At 35.1% G+C, this 18877-nt stretch overlaps 1 protein-coding gene and 1 long non-coding RNA gene across 2 annotated transcripts; one reads left to right on the top strand and one right to left on the bottom strand.

The window, feature by feature from the left end:
* Positions 1–1003: 1003 nt before the first annotated feature.
* Positions 1004–6572, bottom strand: LOC103427406 (4-coumarate--CoA ligase 1). The gene is made up of 5 exons (XM_008365460.4): positions 5362–6572; positions 3581–3779; positions 2715–2928; positions 2287–2389; positions 1004–1370 (listed from the first exon to the last, which is right to left on the bottom strand). Exons 1-5 carry the CDS (start codon positions 6367–6369, stop codon positions 1251–1253), a joined length of 1644 nt encoding a protein of 547 aa, XP_008363682.2. The 5' UTR covers positions 6370–6572; the 3' UTR covers positions 1004–1250.
* Positions 6573–10932: 4360 nt separating this feature from the next.
* Positions 10933–12664, top strand: LOC139193543 (uncharacterized). Its single transcript, XR_011577747.1, has 3 exons — positions 10933–11106; positions 11742–11804; positions 12527–12664. It is a non-coding gene; the product is annotated as an uncharacterized lncRNA (long non-coding RNA).
* Positions 12665–18877: the final 6213 nt, after the last annotated feature.

Raw genomic sequence — 18877 nt, 5'->3', positions numbered from 1 at the left:
TTTTAGGTTTCTGGGGGGTGGGTGAGGGATGAGGGATATAGGTTTCTTTTTTTTTTTTTTTTTTTTTTGAGAAAATTCAAGTTTAAAAAAAAAATTAAAAAATTATTTTATTTGCCACGTGGTAGACATTTGGCAGCCACGTCAGCATTTAACGGATTAATGGATGGAAAATGTAACGGAGGTACTATATTGAAATAAAATAGTAGTTGAGGTATGAAAGTGAAATGTTTTGAAGTTGTTGTATGCGATTGTAATAGACCTAAAACCTGAGGGGCTACTATGTAATTTACCCTTAATGCAATAATGTGGTATATAAGGGTATGTTTGGATGAAGGCTTTATAAGTACCAAAAGATTGATGTCAAGTTAGTAAAGTATTAACACATCATGTTGGATAGGAGATATTACAAATGCACTATAAACGCATTATAAAGACATAAAAGAGACTCATTCCAAGAAGGAATTTTTAAAATGAAAATTAATGAAAAGGGTTTGAAAACTTTGAGTTTTAACGATAAGGACAAAATAAAGAGTAAAGTGAATAGTATCAAGTTTGACTTTTTAGTGTAAAAATGTGGTTTTTCGTTAAAGTGAACAGTACCGCGAACTTTTCGTTAAAACTCCAATTTTTAAATCCCTCACATGCCTTTATTAATGCTTTGCCAAAAAATGGTTATTCACGAAATGTTATGGTTCAATCAAATAGTCTCCCGTTGTATTTTTATATTTACTGTTAAAAGAGATATCCGAACTATGCTATTTAATACTACAGACAAATGGTATTCTCATTCACTTGTAATGAGAGGTATTAAGTTCGATTTCTGTCAACGACGAATTTGTAAGGCTATTCCGTTGTGAGGTTTCACCCACTTCATCATTCCTTAGTGTAGATAATATCGTATGTATTAAAAAATACCCAAACTACGTAATTGTTGGTGAGTGGAATTGTCGTTATCTTCAACTAGGTTGAAATTCCCAACAAGATCTTAATGACGCTACAATAATTTTGCAACCTATCTTCATGTAAGATTATGTTTTTATAATGACTATCGTACATGAATATCATACTTTCTCAAAAAAAAAAAAAAAAAAAATTACAATCTGGCAATCAAACTTTAAAATTAAGATAAAGTTCATAGACTTGTATTCTTATTCACAATAATTATGGAGAACATTCCATATTAATGACTGCAACCAAGCCTTTTATGGTAGGAACATGCATGCCCTTCCTTCAAAATGGCAGGGCATCACTCAGTTTGGAAACCCAGCAGCAAGCTTTGCTCTCAAGTCCTTCCGCAAGATTTTGCCCGACGGTGACTTCGGAATGGCTTCGATGAAAAATACTCGATTTATTCTTTTATAAAATACAACCTGCGTACAATACACAAAAAGGTCAGTGGCACTGGCAGATCAATTAGACAACCTGCCATAACAAAATTCAATTAACACACAATTCTCTACAGTGCTTTGAAATATCAGATATTTTAGAATTTTCAACGTTCAAAAATACAAAATCATGAACAGATGGTGCTCATGTTACAAAAACACGTCAAGCTTTTACTGAAACCTACCAAAGTTAATTTTGGAGCAATAATTTTCTTGTATGGGGTCGGTTTTGATTGAGGACCAATAATATAATCCTTTTTTAGGTGGTCATTTATAGATTTGATGTGACATGAAACCCTAAGCATCTCACAATTTAGATCTGGATGATGCCATGCAACCAGTTAGGCAGAGACTGTTATGTTTGACATTTTCGTTGCTATTAGCCCTATTGGCAATGTGATGTATGTTTGTTTTATATAGTTTTGGAGTTTTTCATAATTCACAAGGACCTTAGATGCCCTAACCACTCTGCATATATTCATAGAATCAAACCATCGATGATCACACGCATTTCCCACTTTAATGAGTTATTCTCAGATAAGTAGCACATATACACTTTAGAGCTCGTGAGACACCAAATGCGACAGAAAATACAATCGGAATTTTCTTGGTCTAGTGGCTCGATGAGTGACATGTATTATTTTGGTAAAACATAATATGTATTACGAATCTAGTAAATTATAAATAAAAACTTGTAAACATTGATGTGTTTTTTTTATTTTTTATTTTATCAAACATTGATCTGTTTTTTACCAACCTCATGTGGACCTGGAATATGCTTGTAGGTGGGGTGGGGGAAATAGGATATATGCTGCTAACCAGAAAGTGTGTGTCCAGTAAATAGTTAAAAATAACAGTTTGCAAGATTTAAAGGAATATTAAAAGTAGTAAAAGACTTTACCTGTTTAGAGATAAATTGCTTGACTTCGTCCTCAGTGAGCTGAGAATTATTTGACCTTACTACAAATGCAACCGGAACCTCTCCAGCTGCCTCATCCTTCATTCTGAAGTCACATAAATTGCACATGAAGGTTTAGTAGATAACCAAATGGTATCATGCCAAAATAATTATAAAATTATTGTATGGGTAGGTCATATATATTTTGAATATTGCAGATATTCCAACACATTGATGGTAGTCTAATCTCTCTCCCCATGCAGCCCTGATACCACATGAGTCGGCATCTCATACTTTTGGCTCCGAGCTAAACGGAACGCTAAAGCAGAGCCGGTGACCCTAAAATTAAATCCGTAGGAGTTTGAACGAAACCCGATCATATATATTTTATTCTCACAATATAAACATGATTGTTTGGGTTAATGACTTACGGGACAACAGCAGCATCAGAAACACTAGGATGGGTGATGAGCAAGGCTTCAAGTTCAGCAGGGGCCACTTGGAACCCTTTGTATTTGATCAGTTCCTTCAACCGATCAACAATGAAGAGCTCATCATCATCATCAATGAAGCCTATATCACCGGTGTGTAGCCAACCTTCCTTGTCTATGGTTGTCCTTGTCGACTCCGGATCATTAAGATAACCTGATAATTTCGGCATGAAAAATCAAATTTAATTGGTACGTACAACTATAACAATCTTTTTATTAATAATAATAGTAATAAAAATAATAATAAAAATAATAGTAATAGTAAAAATAAAAATAATAGTAATAGTAAAAATAAAAATAATAGTAATAATAATTATATATACAGTTAGAATCCGGGAACACACATTTTTGACACATATTTTGGCACAAATTTTTGTGAGGCCCACTCAGTAATGTATTTCAACGATTACGTACTAGATGTCGACTACAATGCCACGTCTTATTATTCAGCGGTATGTGATTACGCAAGATTAATTGTTTACAATATCTATTAGATTCCCACTCACAAAATATAACAATTAATTTTTTGGATCACTCAGCAATACGGATCATATATAAAAGAAAAATTACAAACATTGACGTAGCATGGATGAGAAATGACCATGATGATTTATGTTCAAGTGATTACGCATGTGTGGTTCCCACATGTACTAAAGAAATCGTTTTTGTCTACAAAAGAGGTGTCTGAGTCTCACTCTATTTGAAAAATAAGAAAATCAATCTATATTGACTGCATTTCTTATAATTAATTAATGTTATACGCAATTATATAAATAAGATGAGAGGTAGAACTTAATATATATTACCTTTCATGATCTGGTCACCTCTAATGCAAATCTCTCCAGGCTGGTTGCGTGGCAAAGAAGCACCAGATTCAGGATCAACGATCTTGAGCTCTGCATTTCGGACGACGGTGCCACATCCACCTGGTTTGACCTCGAAGGGTTGCTTGGCAAATGCCAATGACATGGTCAATACTGGCCCTGCCTCTGTCATTCCATATCCCTGCAAATGATGATTAAACTAGTTAATTAAAGTCTAAACATGCTTAATATGATATATATATCTACATGAGAAGCCTAAAAATCAAACCAAATAGGCTACATATAGAAATGTCTCTGTCACATTCTAAAGTCATCCGTTGACAATACATGAACAAATTGCTTATATTATATACCATCTCTCCCATTTAATTAATTAGTCAAATAATTTTTACTCAGAAGCTTCAAATAATAAGGAGAAGTATTAAAATACGGAACATAAGCCAGCTAGTTGTTTTTATGTAAATAAATTAATTGGAATATATTACATATATAATAATAAGTTTCTGTACAAGTAGTGAATTGTCTTGGTAGTTAGAACCTTTCCCTATAATTAACTGCGTCCCGAATTCAAATTGTCTTTTTTCCTGTGTGTGTGTAAATGTAGAATATTGCTCGTAGAAAAAATAATAATAATTTTTTTGAAAAGTGTGATAAAAATTTCTGTTAATTAAATAATGTTCTATATCTCAACAAAAGAAGGGAAAAAAAATATTTTTTTGGTAATTAAAAAAAAAAGAAATATGCCAAAAAACTTGTCCCATGTGAATGATACATCTTTCGTTTTCATCTTGTAACAGTACGATATTGTTTGGAATTATTAGTGTTAGGTTAACCCATTAATCAATTAAATCATCCTCACGTCATGTTTTTTCTTGTAATTCCTATATTAACGGGTGACCATCAAAATCGTATCGTGTGTTATAAGATATGATTATAAATTACATTAAATTCTTTGTTTCCCCATTTTTGGTTGCCTGTCAACTAAACATTTAAATAATCAATATTTTTAGATTGTGGGCAAGATACCTTATCTTTCCTATGATTATTTTTTCAGTCTCTGATTTGGAAATATTGAATGGTTTGGAGCTAACAAGATATATTTACATTAAAAGTTAGAGGAATAAAGTAGTTTTGAATTCATTCAAGAGATTCGAACCTAAACTCTGTTATTTATAAACAAAGATGAATATCACTATACTTATTTTGTAGTTTTAAGAAGCTTGTAGGTAACAAGATTTAGAAGCAAAACATGAGGATGAAATGAAGTCCCTTATGCCCAGCCAAATACATTATGGTTGGCAACTTGGCAGGACATTAATCTATGCTAACCACTCACAAATGTGCAACGCATCAACCAATTTATCAACTTCTTATATTTGCAAACATATTTAATATGTTGCAAAAATTAGTTAGTATAAAGAAAGAAAGTGAACCAAGAGAAAATTACGATACATTAATCCTAGATCATGATTTGGATTATCTACTTGTATTTTATTTTTTTTACTTCGATTGTTTTACTAAAATTGTTATGAAAACGCATTTAAGTGTATGCTAAATGTTACAAAAATGCATTTATGTGTACCATAAATGTTAAGAAAACGCATTTACATGTATCAGATATCACATTTAGTACTAAAGACTTTTAAAAACGCACCTTTTATTAGAATTGTAAAATGTAGTTGTTTGAAGCATAAGTATACACGATACGACACTGAGAAAAAAAAAACATATACGAATAGAGAAAGTATTAATTGCGTACGTACCTGACCAAGTGTGACATTGGGAAACTTGGCTCTCACAGTATCCTCAAGCTCCTTCCCAAGGGGTGCCCCTCCACACTTAAGCACTCGAATCGACGACAAATCGTACTTATCAAGATCGGGAAACTTGGCGATGGCCAAAACGATCGGCGGCACGATCGGTGCAATACTAACCTTGTACTTGTCGATCAAGCCCAACAGAGAAACAATCTCAAACTTGTTCATCATCAAAATGGCAGCTCCTGCTCTAAGTCCACAAAGCAATACCGAGTTCAAAGAATAAATATGAAAAAGTGGCAGCACGCATAAGATGACGTCGTCGGTGCTATAATACAAGTTGGGATTTTCCCCGTCCACCTGCTGAGCAACGCTTGTCACAAGACCCTTGTGCGTTAGCATCACCCCCTTAGGCAAGCCTGTCGTCCCGGACGAGTAGGGTAGAGCGACGACGTCGTCTGGGCTGATGTCAACCTCCGGCATGTCCTTTTCATCAGCTTGAAGAAGCTCGGAGAAATGCAAACAGCTCGGATCAGGCGGAGAGTCGACGCACATTAGCTTAATGTCGTGAACATCGTCACTTGATGACGATAAGTCCTTGACCTTGTCGTAGTAGCACGCTAAGGTGATGATGAGTTTAGCTTTTGAGGCCTTGGCCTGTTTTAAGATCTCGGCGGGTGTGAAGAAAGGGTTCGCCGCGGTTGTCATAGCGCCGCGAAAGGAGGCTCCGAGGAAGGCAAAGGCGAACGCTGGGGAGTTGGGGAGCAAGAGCATGATGACGTCGCCTTGTTGGATTCCAAGCTTGTTGAGCCCTGAAGCTACTCTGCGTGCGTTAAGTTCCACATCGGCGAAGGTGTATATGTCTCCGGTGGCGCCGTCGATGATACAGGGCTTAGAGCTCGAGTGGTTTTTGTTGTGGAGGCAGTAGGAGTGGAGAGGGAGGTGTTTTGGGATGGGGATGTCGGGGAGTTTGGACCGGTAAACGATGTCGTTTGGGATAGTTTCTATAGCCATCTCTTGGAAAAATGGGATTATCCAATGAGAAAAAAGACACCAAAATTGTTGGTTTATTTTGAGCTGAATTGGTGCTTGAGGGAAGAGGGGAGGTCAGTAGGGGTTATTCTTATACAACTGGAGGTGTGGTTGGTGGGGGGGAGGGAAATGGGATTATGGAATTGTTCGGGGGTGAAACCGTGATTGTGAAAGATTGGAAATTTGATAAGAGACATTCGGGGTTGGTGGTGATAGGTGACTGGAATCGGAAGGGATGAGTGCATGGGGTTTGGTTGGTGAAAGTGGGTTTGGATGGTGGCGGTGGGTCAGGACATTTTCTAAAGGCAAAGGCTTTACACCAACCACTGGCTGACAAAGGAATTGGTGTCTGCGAAGACCATACTGCCCTTTACCTACTACTACTACAACGTCATGATTTAGGAGACGATCGTCTCACAGAGCTTCTTGGTCGGAAAGTGATTTTCACAACTCAAGATTTAAGAAAATACCAGGCTTGGAATTCTATTAAAATTCTACAGTATCATTTGCTGTGGTTGAATACTTAAATGAATTTGCTTTGTACGGTTAGATTTATACCATTTATATCAAAGTTTTCCAAACCACATTTTTTTATTGTGAAAATAGAACATTAATTGTGAAGATTAATTTTCATTACAAATGGTTTCTAAAATTGATACATTTATTAGTGATCAGTTTGATTTATGAACTTAAAAATTGATTAATGCCGTCTTTGAAGCTAATTACAACTGAAGGATCTTTTTTTGTTTTTTGTTTTGTTTTTTCTGGTTGATATGCGGAAGAAAATCACAAACCAACGATTTTATCACTTCTCTTGTTTTCCAAGTTTATTACCTTTTACCCCCTTCATGTGTAGAGATCTTATCCTTTTTGGCCTAGCTACCTCCTTTTTTAGTGGTTTATTTTACAGTGGAACAACTGCCAACGGAGAAACTCTATGGTTATGATGGTTTTACAGACTCTATTGTTGGAGAACAATTCAGAAATAAACAAAATAACAGAAATTCTACTATTTTATTAATCAATATATACTTGCTGTGCAGAATGAAATGAATACAGAAATTAATGTTACTAACTTGATTACAGAAGGTAGAGGTTAATGTAAAAGCTATGTCCTTCGAAGATTATTTTCGTCCCACTCTTGTGTTTGTGGTTTTACGACGTCTGCTTGACCAGGATTCAACTACCTAATTCTACAATCCGCACTGGATTCTAGAACTCTAGCGAATTTGCTTTTTGTGTGTTTACTCTCTAGAAATTCGTACAGAAGAAAGGAACAAGAAATGATGATCCATTTGAAAACTGTGATTGTAGATATATAGGTTGTTTCACAACCTTTCAAATACACTGATACATGTTCAGTGTATTTGAAGGTACACAACTCTTTCTAAGAGCTGTGTCTTTTAATCAAAACGTTTTTAATTAATAAATTAATTAAAAACTTAATCCGAAAATTAAAATTAATGAATCAGATTAATTTTAATATTAATTAATCCCAAGGCCCTTGTCTTGATTAATTAATATTAATTGTATTTAGGCTATATTATACAAGCCTAATCCACACAACCATAAGGCCCAAGCCTTTAATCCATTTCCAAATGGCCCATGTTGTAATTACTAGACTAAAGCATTAAATCTATATAAAGACCATTGGGAATCTTGTTTTCCCCAATGTGGGACAAGAGTCTCAAAACTTCCAACATCTATGGGGTGCAAGAAACTTCTTGTGGGAGAATAAGGTTGAGCCTCCAGAAGTCATTTCGTTGCGTACTTTGAACAGGCTGCAAGATTTTCAACATGTTATTTTTCCTAGTTTATCTCCTAAACCTACTATTTTATTACTCCTGTAAAGTGGGAAAGGTCTCCATGTTGCATCTCCTCTTCATGCACAAGCTTCGGCGCTCAGAAAATGTATGCTTTCGGCAACAAGGAGTTTTAGAATTTAGAGCAATTCTCTTCGTAGCATATTTGTTGGAAGTATGCCCTAAACACTACTACAAAAGAGGTTATCACTGGCTGTGTAAAAACCGACAATAAACCCGATTACTATCATAAAATCCGACATAAAGTCGTGCAATGTCAGATAGGTGAAGCAACACCATTGCTACCGTCACCAAAAGGGTATTGACGTCGGTTAGTCCCTTTAATCCGTCGCCAAGAAGCAAAGTAATATAAAATAAAAAAGAACAACAGCGTTGCTTAAAAGCGACATCCAACATTAATTCTGTTAGAAGCAATGTTAAGTTCTGACATGATGGCTGTTCTAAGCGACATCAAGCAACAATTAAAGAATTAAAATACCCAACCTACTGTCGATCATAACCGACATCAACAGTTAAAATAATAAATTAATCAAACCTACTGTCGGTTCGAACCGACATTACCTAACATCTTGATACATGAAATATTTCTTGTGCTGTCGTCCATAAGCGACACCAAATATTTTAATAATAAAAAAAATTAAATTAATTATTAATAATAATAAAATTTATATAAAAAATAATTCTCGACATATTTTAGGCCAAAGCAAACATTAATAAAAATTAATAACAATTATCTACCATAACCAACATTTTATGTCACACATAACATACAAAAACCCATCCGCCATAACAAACTTGACTGGTTTATCAATATAATACATTTTTTTTTAATTTATTTCTATACTCTTTATGTGCATGCTCCGCAATCTTAAGCGTCATGTGGCGGATCATTAGCATTTTTACTATATCTTCTTCTTGAAAAATAACATAATCCTAAATTCATCAAAAAAATCCAAGCTAATTAATTATTATTATTATAATCATTGACTTATTCTACAATCTTCAAGTAAAAAAAAAAATTATACCTTTATTTTATTCCTGAACACTTCCTTGTCTTCTTCCTTGATCAAACGCCAATCTCTCACCATTGAAATATTTCTGTAATCTGTAACCTCTGCCGCTACATGTCTAGAAAACGCACTAGAATGATCACTAATGCATTCTCCAGATGAATCAAATGAACAAGGCTGTTCTTTCCAAGTAGGAATTGAGGGTCCGCGTCTCCGTTGAGTTGATCCTTACAAATACAGAAAAAAATAGTTAAAACCCAAGAAACAAAAAATAAATTTTCAATTTAAGCATAATACCAGTTAAACTACAAAGCAGAAGCAGAAATTAATAATCATAATAATTTAAAAATGAACCACCCTCTAACTCTTCCTCTTCGAATTGGAGTTCCTCAGAATGTTGATCTTCAAAATGTTGATCCATAGCATAAGTTTCTGGAAGGAGAAGGAGACAAACTGAAACGGAGGAAGAAAAGGACACACGGGGAAGAAGGAGCACGGATAAAATGGGGATGGAGAAGGAGAAAGACAGAAATGAAGGCACAGATGAAATGGGGAAGAAGGGGTATAAATATGGATACTGAGTTGGCGTTGGTTAAAACCGACATTGATTGCATGACATCGAAATAAATTAAGCTTAGCGTCGATTAAAACCGACACCAGCTTCTGACAGACTTTACTGATATACATGTCGAATTAAATGAAGCCTGACAAACTTTATTGAAGTTCAGGCGGCGTCGGTTTAATGAAAATTGGTGTTGATTATAACCAACACTAGATTCTGACACACTTTATTGAAATATACGCAGTGTCGGTTTAAATGGATTCAACGTCGGTTAAAAACGATAGCACATCTGACACATTGACTGCGAACTGACGGTCCTCTTCCCAAGTGACTGATTGAATTTCTCTTCCCAAGTCACTTTACGTCGCTTTTAACCGACACTACTCACATGGCGTCAAATTAAGAGATACAAGCGGGAAAATTCCCGCCTAAGTATTTCAAATAATCCGACCAATGGCGTCGGATAAAAGAGACAGAAAACTATTTTGAAAAAAAAAATGTTTAACCTAAGGAAAAAAAATTAACCAGTGCTTTTTTTTTAATGTTATCTCACATAATATTTTAAAATTTTAATAAATAAAATACATAATAAAAAAAAATATAATTTTATGATAAAATATCATCACATACGAATTGAAACATAGTCTAATTAATACATAAAATAATTAATATATTTAGTCTAATTAATATCATCACATACGGTAATGATTCATGAAAATGAGTCTCTTCCACGCCAACCCTTGTATGGAAAAATTTTCATTGTCAAGTATCCTGTAAGATCCCATATTTAATGTGTATACATATGTACATATACGTATGTATTTATATGTATGTATTTATATGTACATGTACGTATGCATTTATATGTATGTATATATAATTAGTTTGTTTTGACTGACCCACCTGGCCACTTAGAAGCCAACACAAATATTTTGAATGAGATTGCCATCTCTTCTTGCGGTCTATGACTTAAGACCACGTGTACTCACCTGAATTAGTTGCCATCTTCTTTCTCCTCAGTGCCTACAGCTAGCTTAACAGCTGTGGTTAGCCGCCAACTTCAACCAATAAGGGGCTTTGTAGTTTCCGTTTAGTAACCTATAAATAGGAGATCAACTCCATTGTTTTCGAACACAAGCTAGCATGCAATGCATGCTTTGCAGCTCATGTGGTTGTGTTTGTATATATATATGTTGAGAGAGAAAGAGAGGAGAGACGAGAAGACAAATAGAAGGAAAGGATTAAGAAATCAAATAGAATCAGAGAGAAGGGTGCTGAATTATTCGTATTTATCTTCCCGCTTGGGATGTCAGCCTGCAGCAAGGTAATGATTCGCAGCTCTCTTTGTTCTTTGCTTAGCTATTTTATGTAGTAAATCGTTGTCTTTCATGGTTGCTTTTAGGCAGAAACTGCAAAACAAGTTTTATATGCAAGGGTTTTATATAATGCTGCCTATTTGATGCAAAACTATTCTATATAACGTATACCTATTTTTACAACTACAGCCTTTTGGTTTCAAGTATGGTATGATCAGTTTGTTCACTATATAGTACTGGATAATGCAAAGCCTGTTTTGATTTAAAGTGTTGGTCTATTTGTAATACCCTTATAAAACGACTTTTACAATTCCAACTCGGTTGGAGTATTATTTTGTAAAATAGTTCATACTGATACATATCAGGAAAATATATATGTATATATGTATAATATGACAAAGCTTTTATGCAATTATATAAGCCAAAGTGTTTTGAGGAACTTGTATTATACAGTGAGCTATATATATATATTGCTTATTTCCTAAATCCTTTTACATTCAAACGTCTTCTATTGCAGTTGCGTTATTTCATATCGACCAAAATGACTTTTGAATCAAGTGGTGTTAGATTAGTAATACCAAGTAGTCTAACTAGGGTTACATTTGTTATGCATTTTAGTGATTTGCTTGTACTTGTGAAATAGGAATTGATCACAATAGTGGTGCACTCTTGTAATAGAGAGTTGGTGCAATGCTTTGGAGTCCAGGTAGGGGAAATACGGCAGACCTTTACAGAGATTGGCTTTATTAAATTTGGTGAAGCATTATAGTATTATTATTGATCTTGTTGGTTGATTAATGTGATCTGGTTTGCTAATTGGATATAAATACTGCTTTTGGGTGTTTACTTTTTATTGATTATTGAATTGTTGTTGAAATGCTATTCGTTGAGAATATACTATTAGACATGTGAAAGATGAAATGACATTATTTATGCATCATTCATGATGTGTGAGAAGTGGTTGGAATTTCGGTACTAAGGAAGGAATTCTGGAAATGAGGGTAATTGAAAATGATCTTTTGTGTAGTTGAGCCAAACTCTTAGTAGGTACCAAGTCTCAGGCGAGCCCACAGTGCATAGTTTCTTTGAGGGTAATTCGGGATTGGAGACGAAGGGTTTTGGCAAGATGACTAACAAAAGGGGAAATTGGGATGATTGAGTTACGGGGGGTTAATTTGTATAATAGAACATTTGAACCACCTTTGCAGGGGTAAAATGCATGGTATGGGACATGCAGGTCCGCGTGCTTTATTATATAAAGTAACGGGGGTAGCCGAAAAGGTTCAATTGCATTCATGCATTATTATCAATAATGATTTGATATTTGGCTATATGATTTCATGACACTTAATTTAATATTGTCAATTTACTGTAATAAGGTTATGTCCCTACCGAGCTATTAAAGCTCACCCCTCTATTGTTATGCAGGTTCACGAACTAAACAATCTAAGAGGGTAGACGGGATGAGATCGGATTAAGTGTGAGGATAGAATTTTGTATTTCTTTATTTTAGCCTTGTAAAGAATTATTGAGTTATTTTAAATAAGAAGAGTTTATTTTCCAACCCGTGTCAATTTCCTTTTATTTATTTTACTTTTACTCGCGCGCTGGGTGCGGGGTTTTTTTTTTTTACCGACCCCGGATTTGGGGCGTGACATATCCGATCATCCAAATGAGGTATGGCATAATCATCAATATGAATACAATGACCCTATATGAATATAATGAATGAACTCGATCTTCAATTTTAAAATATTTACACTAGTGGATACCACAAAATCTTATGTTATACTTAATGAAAGTATGAATAAACTCTATGGGATACGCATTCTACGAAACTAGTTTCAACGATCCAACCGTCAAACATGTATGTATATACTTCGAGATTGCATATGCCAAAAATTGCAAGAAACAAACATTCAGAGATAAAGTAACGGGACAAAACTTTTCAACGGTTATAAAATGAAAAATCATGATTTAACGGTTATTTTAACTTCGATTTTAATTATTTTTTATAGCTACACTCTTTGATACTATATGAATACAATGAATGAATTAAATCTTCAATTTAAAATATTGACACTAGTGGATACCACAAAATCTTATGTTATACTTAATGAAAGTATAAATAAACTAGTGTTAGTGAATCTATCATTTTGATGGGATACGCATCCTACGACACTAATTTAACGATCCAACCGTCAAACTTTTTTGTATATGCTTCGGGATCGCATACGCAAAAAATCACAAAAAAACAAACATTCAGAGATCAAGTAACGGCACAAAACTTTTCGATGATTGTAAACGAAAAAATCACGATTTAACGGTTATTTTCACTCCGATTTTGATGATTTTTTTACAGCTACACTCTTTAATCCTATATGAATACAATGAACTAATTTGATCGTCAATTTAAAATATTTACACAAGTGGATACCACAAAATCTTATGTCATAGTTAATGAAAGTATGAATAAACTCTTAAGTGTTAGTGAATCTATTGTTTTGATGGGATATGCATTCTACGAAACTAATTTCAACAATCCAACCATCAAAATTGTTTGTATATGCTTCGAGATTGCATACGCCAAAAATCGCAAAAAACAAGCATTCAAAAATCAAGTAACGACACAAAACTTTTCGACGGTTATCAGCGAAAAATCACGATTTAACGGTTATTTTAACTCTGATTTTGATGATTTTTAACACCTACACTCCTTGACCCTATATGAATACAATGAATGAACTCAATCTTCAATTTAAAATATTTATACTGGAGGTTATACTTAATGAAAGCATGAATAAACTCTTAAAAGTTAATGAATCTATTGTTTTGATGGAATATGCATTCTACGAAACTAGTTTCAACGATCCAACCGTCAAACATATTTGTATATACTTCAAGATCGCATACACCAAAAATTGCAAAAAACAAACATTCAAAGATCAAGTCACGGGACAAAACTTTTCGACGGTTATAAACAAAAAATCACGATCTAACGGCTATTTTAACTCCGATTTTGATGATTTTTTTACATCTACACTCCTTGATCCTATATGAATACAATGAACTAATTTGATCGTCAATTTAAAATATTTACACAAGTGGATACCACAAAATCTTATATTCTGATGATCGATGAAAATTGAGGATTTTGTAAAAGGAATAACATGCAAGCTTTGAGTTCCATTGGCAAGGTTTAAACTTTTGAGAAAGGCTTCACAACCTTTAAAACAAAAACTCTTTCATTTTGCGTATCCTTTCACATTTAATATTTTGTAATAGACTAGTAGTGTATGGATGTTTGTTTATTAGACTCTTATTTTCAAGTGTAGATGTAGTACTTAAATAACAAATATGTTTTAACGTTCTGAAGTAATATTTATGTGGCAATGTGTGGTATGTGCAAATTTAAGAATTTTTTTTTTTTTAACGGGTCATAACGGGTCGGGTAAAGTGACTCGACCTGTTAAGGACCGTAAGATAACGGGTGTGACACGATATGACCCGTTAAGATAACAAGTGTTACACGAAAACAACACGAACACGACAGACATGACCCGTTTGCCAGGCTTATTCTTGAGGGTATATATAGGCCACCAATCTGTCGCCTACAACTGCATCGAGTTTCAAAATATTTAAAAAAAAATTAAAATCTATGTCGACTACAACGACACAGGCTTTGAAAATATTTAAAAACTTTCTCTAGTGTCGGGTATAAGCGACACCTGTCTTCTTTTAACCGACGGTAACTTTATGTCGATTACAAGCGACACCGGGTTTCAAAATATTTAATAAAAATTAAAACTTATGTCGGCTACAATTGACACTAGCTTAGAAAATATTTAAAAACTATCATTAGTGTCGGAAAAAAGCGACACCAGTTTTCTTTTAACCGACGCTGACATTATGTCGGTTAAAAGCGACACAGTTTTTTTTAATGCGATACCACTATTAAAAAATATTAAAATCTATGTCAGTTATAAGCAACATTAATAGTTTATGTCGGTTATAAGCTATAGAAATTCTGACACCATGTAAAGTAAGTGTCGTAATGACACACCCTGACTCGGAATGTCCACTAGAACTCCGAATCAAGCTGTGCTGGCCGACACCTGGAATGTGACGAAGCCATAAAGTGTGATAATGTGTAAAATATAAATAAATTTAAACCTAAAAGTGCCTATATACACGAGTGCGTGGTGAACGGTTTTCGACCCATTTCACGCGTGATACAAAGCATAAAAAAAGTACAGTGAGGTAAGATAATAATTATACCATCATAAGGAGCCACTTGAACTGGGGAGTGTCAGTAAACTTTGCTACTAGAACCTGGAGGGGTGCAAAAATAGAAAGCGTGAGTCAGCAACACAAAGATTTTCAAAAGCATTTCAATTATCAATGGTAGTAACCCCTCGCCGTAAAACCTATATAGTTTCCAGAAAATCATACTATGTATAATTATGAAATCAAAAGTATACTAACAGTAAATCCAGAAGTACACCATGACACAACATCTCATTAGTAATATAAATAATCATGTGCTTAATAATCCATACTAGCACGCCAGTTGGAGTTACCTGTGGTGACCTGTATGAATGTAACCATATCTCATCAATAAAAGCTAGTACATAAGTCGAAGTCACATGTAGTGACATGTACGACTTATCCATATCTCATCAATCAATGCTAGCATATAAGTCGGAGTCACCTATAGTGACATGTACGACTGTAACCATATCTCATCAATCAAAGCTAGTACATAAGTCGGAGTCACCTATAGTGACCTGTACAACTTATCCATATCTCATCAATCAATGCTAGCATATAAATCGGAGTCACCTATAGTGACCAGTACGACTTATCCATATCTCATCAATTAATATCCAAGTACTATGTTAACCGGATCCACCTCTTGTGGCATGTACGACTAAACCCATAGCTCATCACATATCCTTGCACACGAGTTAGAACCATCTCTAGTAGTCTGTACGACAGGACTGGGTGTAAATAAGTACGCTTAAGTGGTACGATCACGTGAAGACTGTGTAAATAATCGCAGGTCACTTACAAGTCAGAACCACCTGTACTGGTCTGTACGACAGGACTGTGCACCTACCTTGGATATAAGGTAAGCGTAAGGTGCGGGAGGTGAACATCACGTGAAAGACTATGCCTTGGCCACGAGCGGGAGCACTAACATCGGGGTGTAGGTTTATGAGCTCTAACTGCATCTATTATAACATGTACAACTCACGAGCAACCTATACAACAGTGTCGGAGTTGCCTATCATTGCATCCTGTACGACAAGGTCGGAGTTGCCTAAAGCATAAATATAGTCATGCCATAACTCGATCGTTTCAAGTAATACCATAAACTCACCTGAACTTACCTGGGTATCCTGCATTCACCTTTGCACTTCAAAGCGTTCACAATAATTATGTGCAGGTAAAATACATATAGATAAACCATGATGCAATCTAATACTCAACCATGTTATAGCATTTTCAATTATATACATATATATAATATGGCATAAAAATGCATAAGCTGTAACGCCCGACTCTCGAGCTATTTATTTTGGGAATAATTATCGGGAACAAATCCAACTAAATATTAGTTTAATTAATTATCATTACTTACGATTCTTTACTTCAATCTCTCAATTCCTCACACATTGATTTATGACCAACATTTAACCACTAAAATCATAAGGTTAAATCTCACATTTTCCCCAAATTCCTTCTCATTGCTCAATTCCCCAAACAAGGCTTTTGTTTCGATTATTTAATCTCATTTATTGTATGGCTACATCTAACGTCTCGTTAGACTGCCCACGTACCCTAAACAGGGATCAAGTCAATCGTAGTTCACATTAGTACTTCAAAGCATTCACAGTAATTATATGCAATAATCACTTTATAACCGTTTGTGGAATTACCAATTATATATGTATAGCCACACACACACACAATAGAAAGGAAAAGATCCACTTACTTGAGGTTTGCGCTACGACTCCCTAGAACGCATATCGTGACATCACAAACCATCATTGCCTATGACCAATTATCAAATCATATCTCAGAGTTCATACCGATAAATTAAATAATTTACATAAAACACACCCCTACGTAATTCAATTCGGAAGATCTACATCACGGATTTCCGATCTGTTGCTTACAAAGATTCACATTATACTTCTAGAACAACATCCTAAAGTCTCATTACAATCCAACGATTGGATCATCGCCAATTGCCAAAACCAAGTGCCGGTTAACCTTTTATTTTATGAACTTAAAAATCCAATTCGGGAAGATCCGTATATTAGATTCCTAATCCATAAGTTCCTATGGTCCTCAAATATTACGTACTATAATGTATTAAAGTTTGGTGATGATCCAACGGTCGGATCGTCGATTTATACAATGACCTATTAACGTAACGTAGAGAATTTAGATTCCAACAATCAACCTATGTCATACAATTACCAAAACTGAATACAAGGCATCTAATTAGCCTAAGAATAACATCAACGGCCCCCTGGCCACGCGCCGTCGTGGGTGGTGGTCGACCGCCCTGACTCACCGGAAAATCCAACTATTTCCAAAAATTACCAAAATTTACAGAATTTTAGGTCTCAATGAGTGGATCAACTTTCATACCTGTAACCAAGGCCAATTAGACCGGGAAGAGCTTCAATTTCATTAAAACCCGTCAGAAACCCTATACTTAGGTGTGCTCGATTAGACCTCCAAACTTGCTCCGACGCCTCCACCACTGTCTGGGCTTTGTTCATGGGTTCTAAAGGAGTGTTCTAATGGTGGTAATTAAAGGAGATGGTTTCACAATTGATGGATCTCGAGCAAGGGTCTCACGGCATCCTCTTGGTTTATTCAATGATTTACACCCAAATCCCTTCCAAATTTGGGTGGAAATGGAAGATGGGAGGTTAAGGGATGATTTCCAGGTGAAGAATGGGTGACTTTCATTGGAAAAAGTGGTGGAATCCAGCCGAATTAGAACTGGGTCGAAATCGGTTTTGTTGTAGGTGTACGAGTCAGATGGGTTGGGTGCTCCACACCTCCCTCTTTTCCCTCCTGGTTCTTCTCTCCCATTCGTCACTCTCACCCTCCTTCTTTCCTGATTGGGCATCCCCCATCTTCTTTCTCTCCCTCTCCTTCGCTGCCATCAGGTAGCCTTCCTCATTTTCATCTCCTTTTTTTTTTCCTCTCCTCCCTCTTAATTTTTCTAACCACCTTAAATAATAAAAATAAAAATAACTATAAGAAATGAATAGAATAATAAATAACAACCCTTACCAACGTACTTTCAAATTTATAGTTCCGTAAAACCCCTGTCATAGTTCCGAATTCAATTTTTGCATGCGTCTACGCATTTGCACCGCCAAGTACTTTTGAAATACGGTAAGGTAATAGTTCATACGCGTCATGAATTAGTGATCAACGACAATCAATACCCTCGCCTCTAGGGTATTCTCGTGAATTCATCTTTTAAGATTTATAAAATCGTAAAATTTGGGACGGGTTGTCACACGTAATGTCTTAAGCGCCACTATGTTTTATAAAAGCGACACCAACCACCGACACAATAAGCCCCTTTTGTAGTAGTGAAAATTCAATCATAAGATGATACTTACGAATATTTTATAAACTAAACAAATTTAGTTTAATACAAGGAAAAATTTATTGTTTAAGGCCGTCTTATAAAATGTTATACGCCTAAACAACTAGTCCCAAAAAAAATGTAATAGAGAGAAT

The sequence above is a fragment of the Malus domestica genome, chromosome 17 (assembly GCF_042453785.1).
Source record: "Malus domestica chromosome 17, GDT2T_hap1".
Lineage (NCBI taxonomy): Eukaryota > Viridiplantae > Streptophyta > Magnoliopsida > Rosales > Rosaceae > Malus > Malus domestica.
Note: the sequence above shows the minus strand (reverse complement) of the source record. Positions and strands in the feature narration are given on the sequence as shown.

What these genes read in the sequence shown, in the direction of transcription:
- LOC103427406 (XM_008365460.4), bottom strand. Translation starts at nt 6,369, where the DNA reads ATGGCTATAGAAACTATCCCAAACGACATCGTTTACCGGTCCAAACTC. An exon ending in CCAATGTCACACTTGGTCAG is followed by an intron (nt 3,780 to 5,361) that starts GTACGTACGCAA and finishes CATCATTTGCAG; the next exon opens with GGATATGGAATGACAGAGGC. An exon ending in AGCAATTTATCTCTAAACAG is followed by an intron (nt 1,371 to 2,286) that starts GTAAAGTCTTTT and finishes TATTGTACGCAG; the next exon opens with GTTGTATTTTATAAAAGAAT.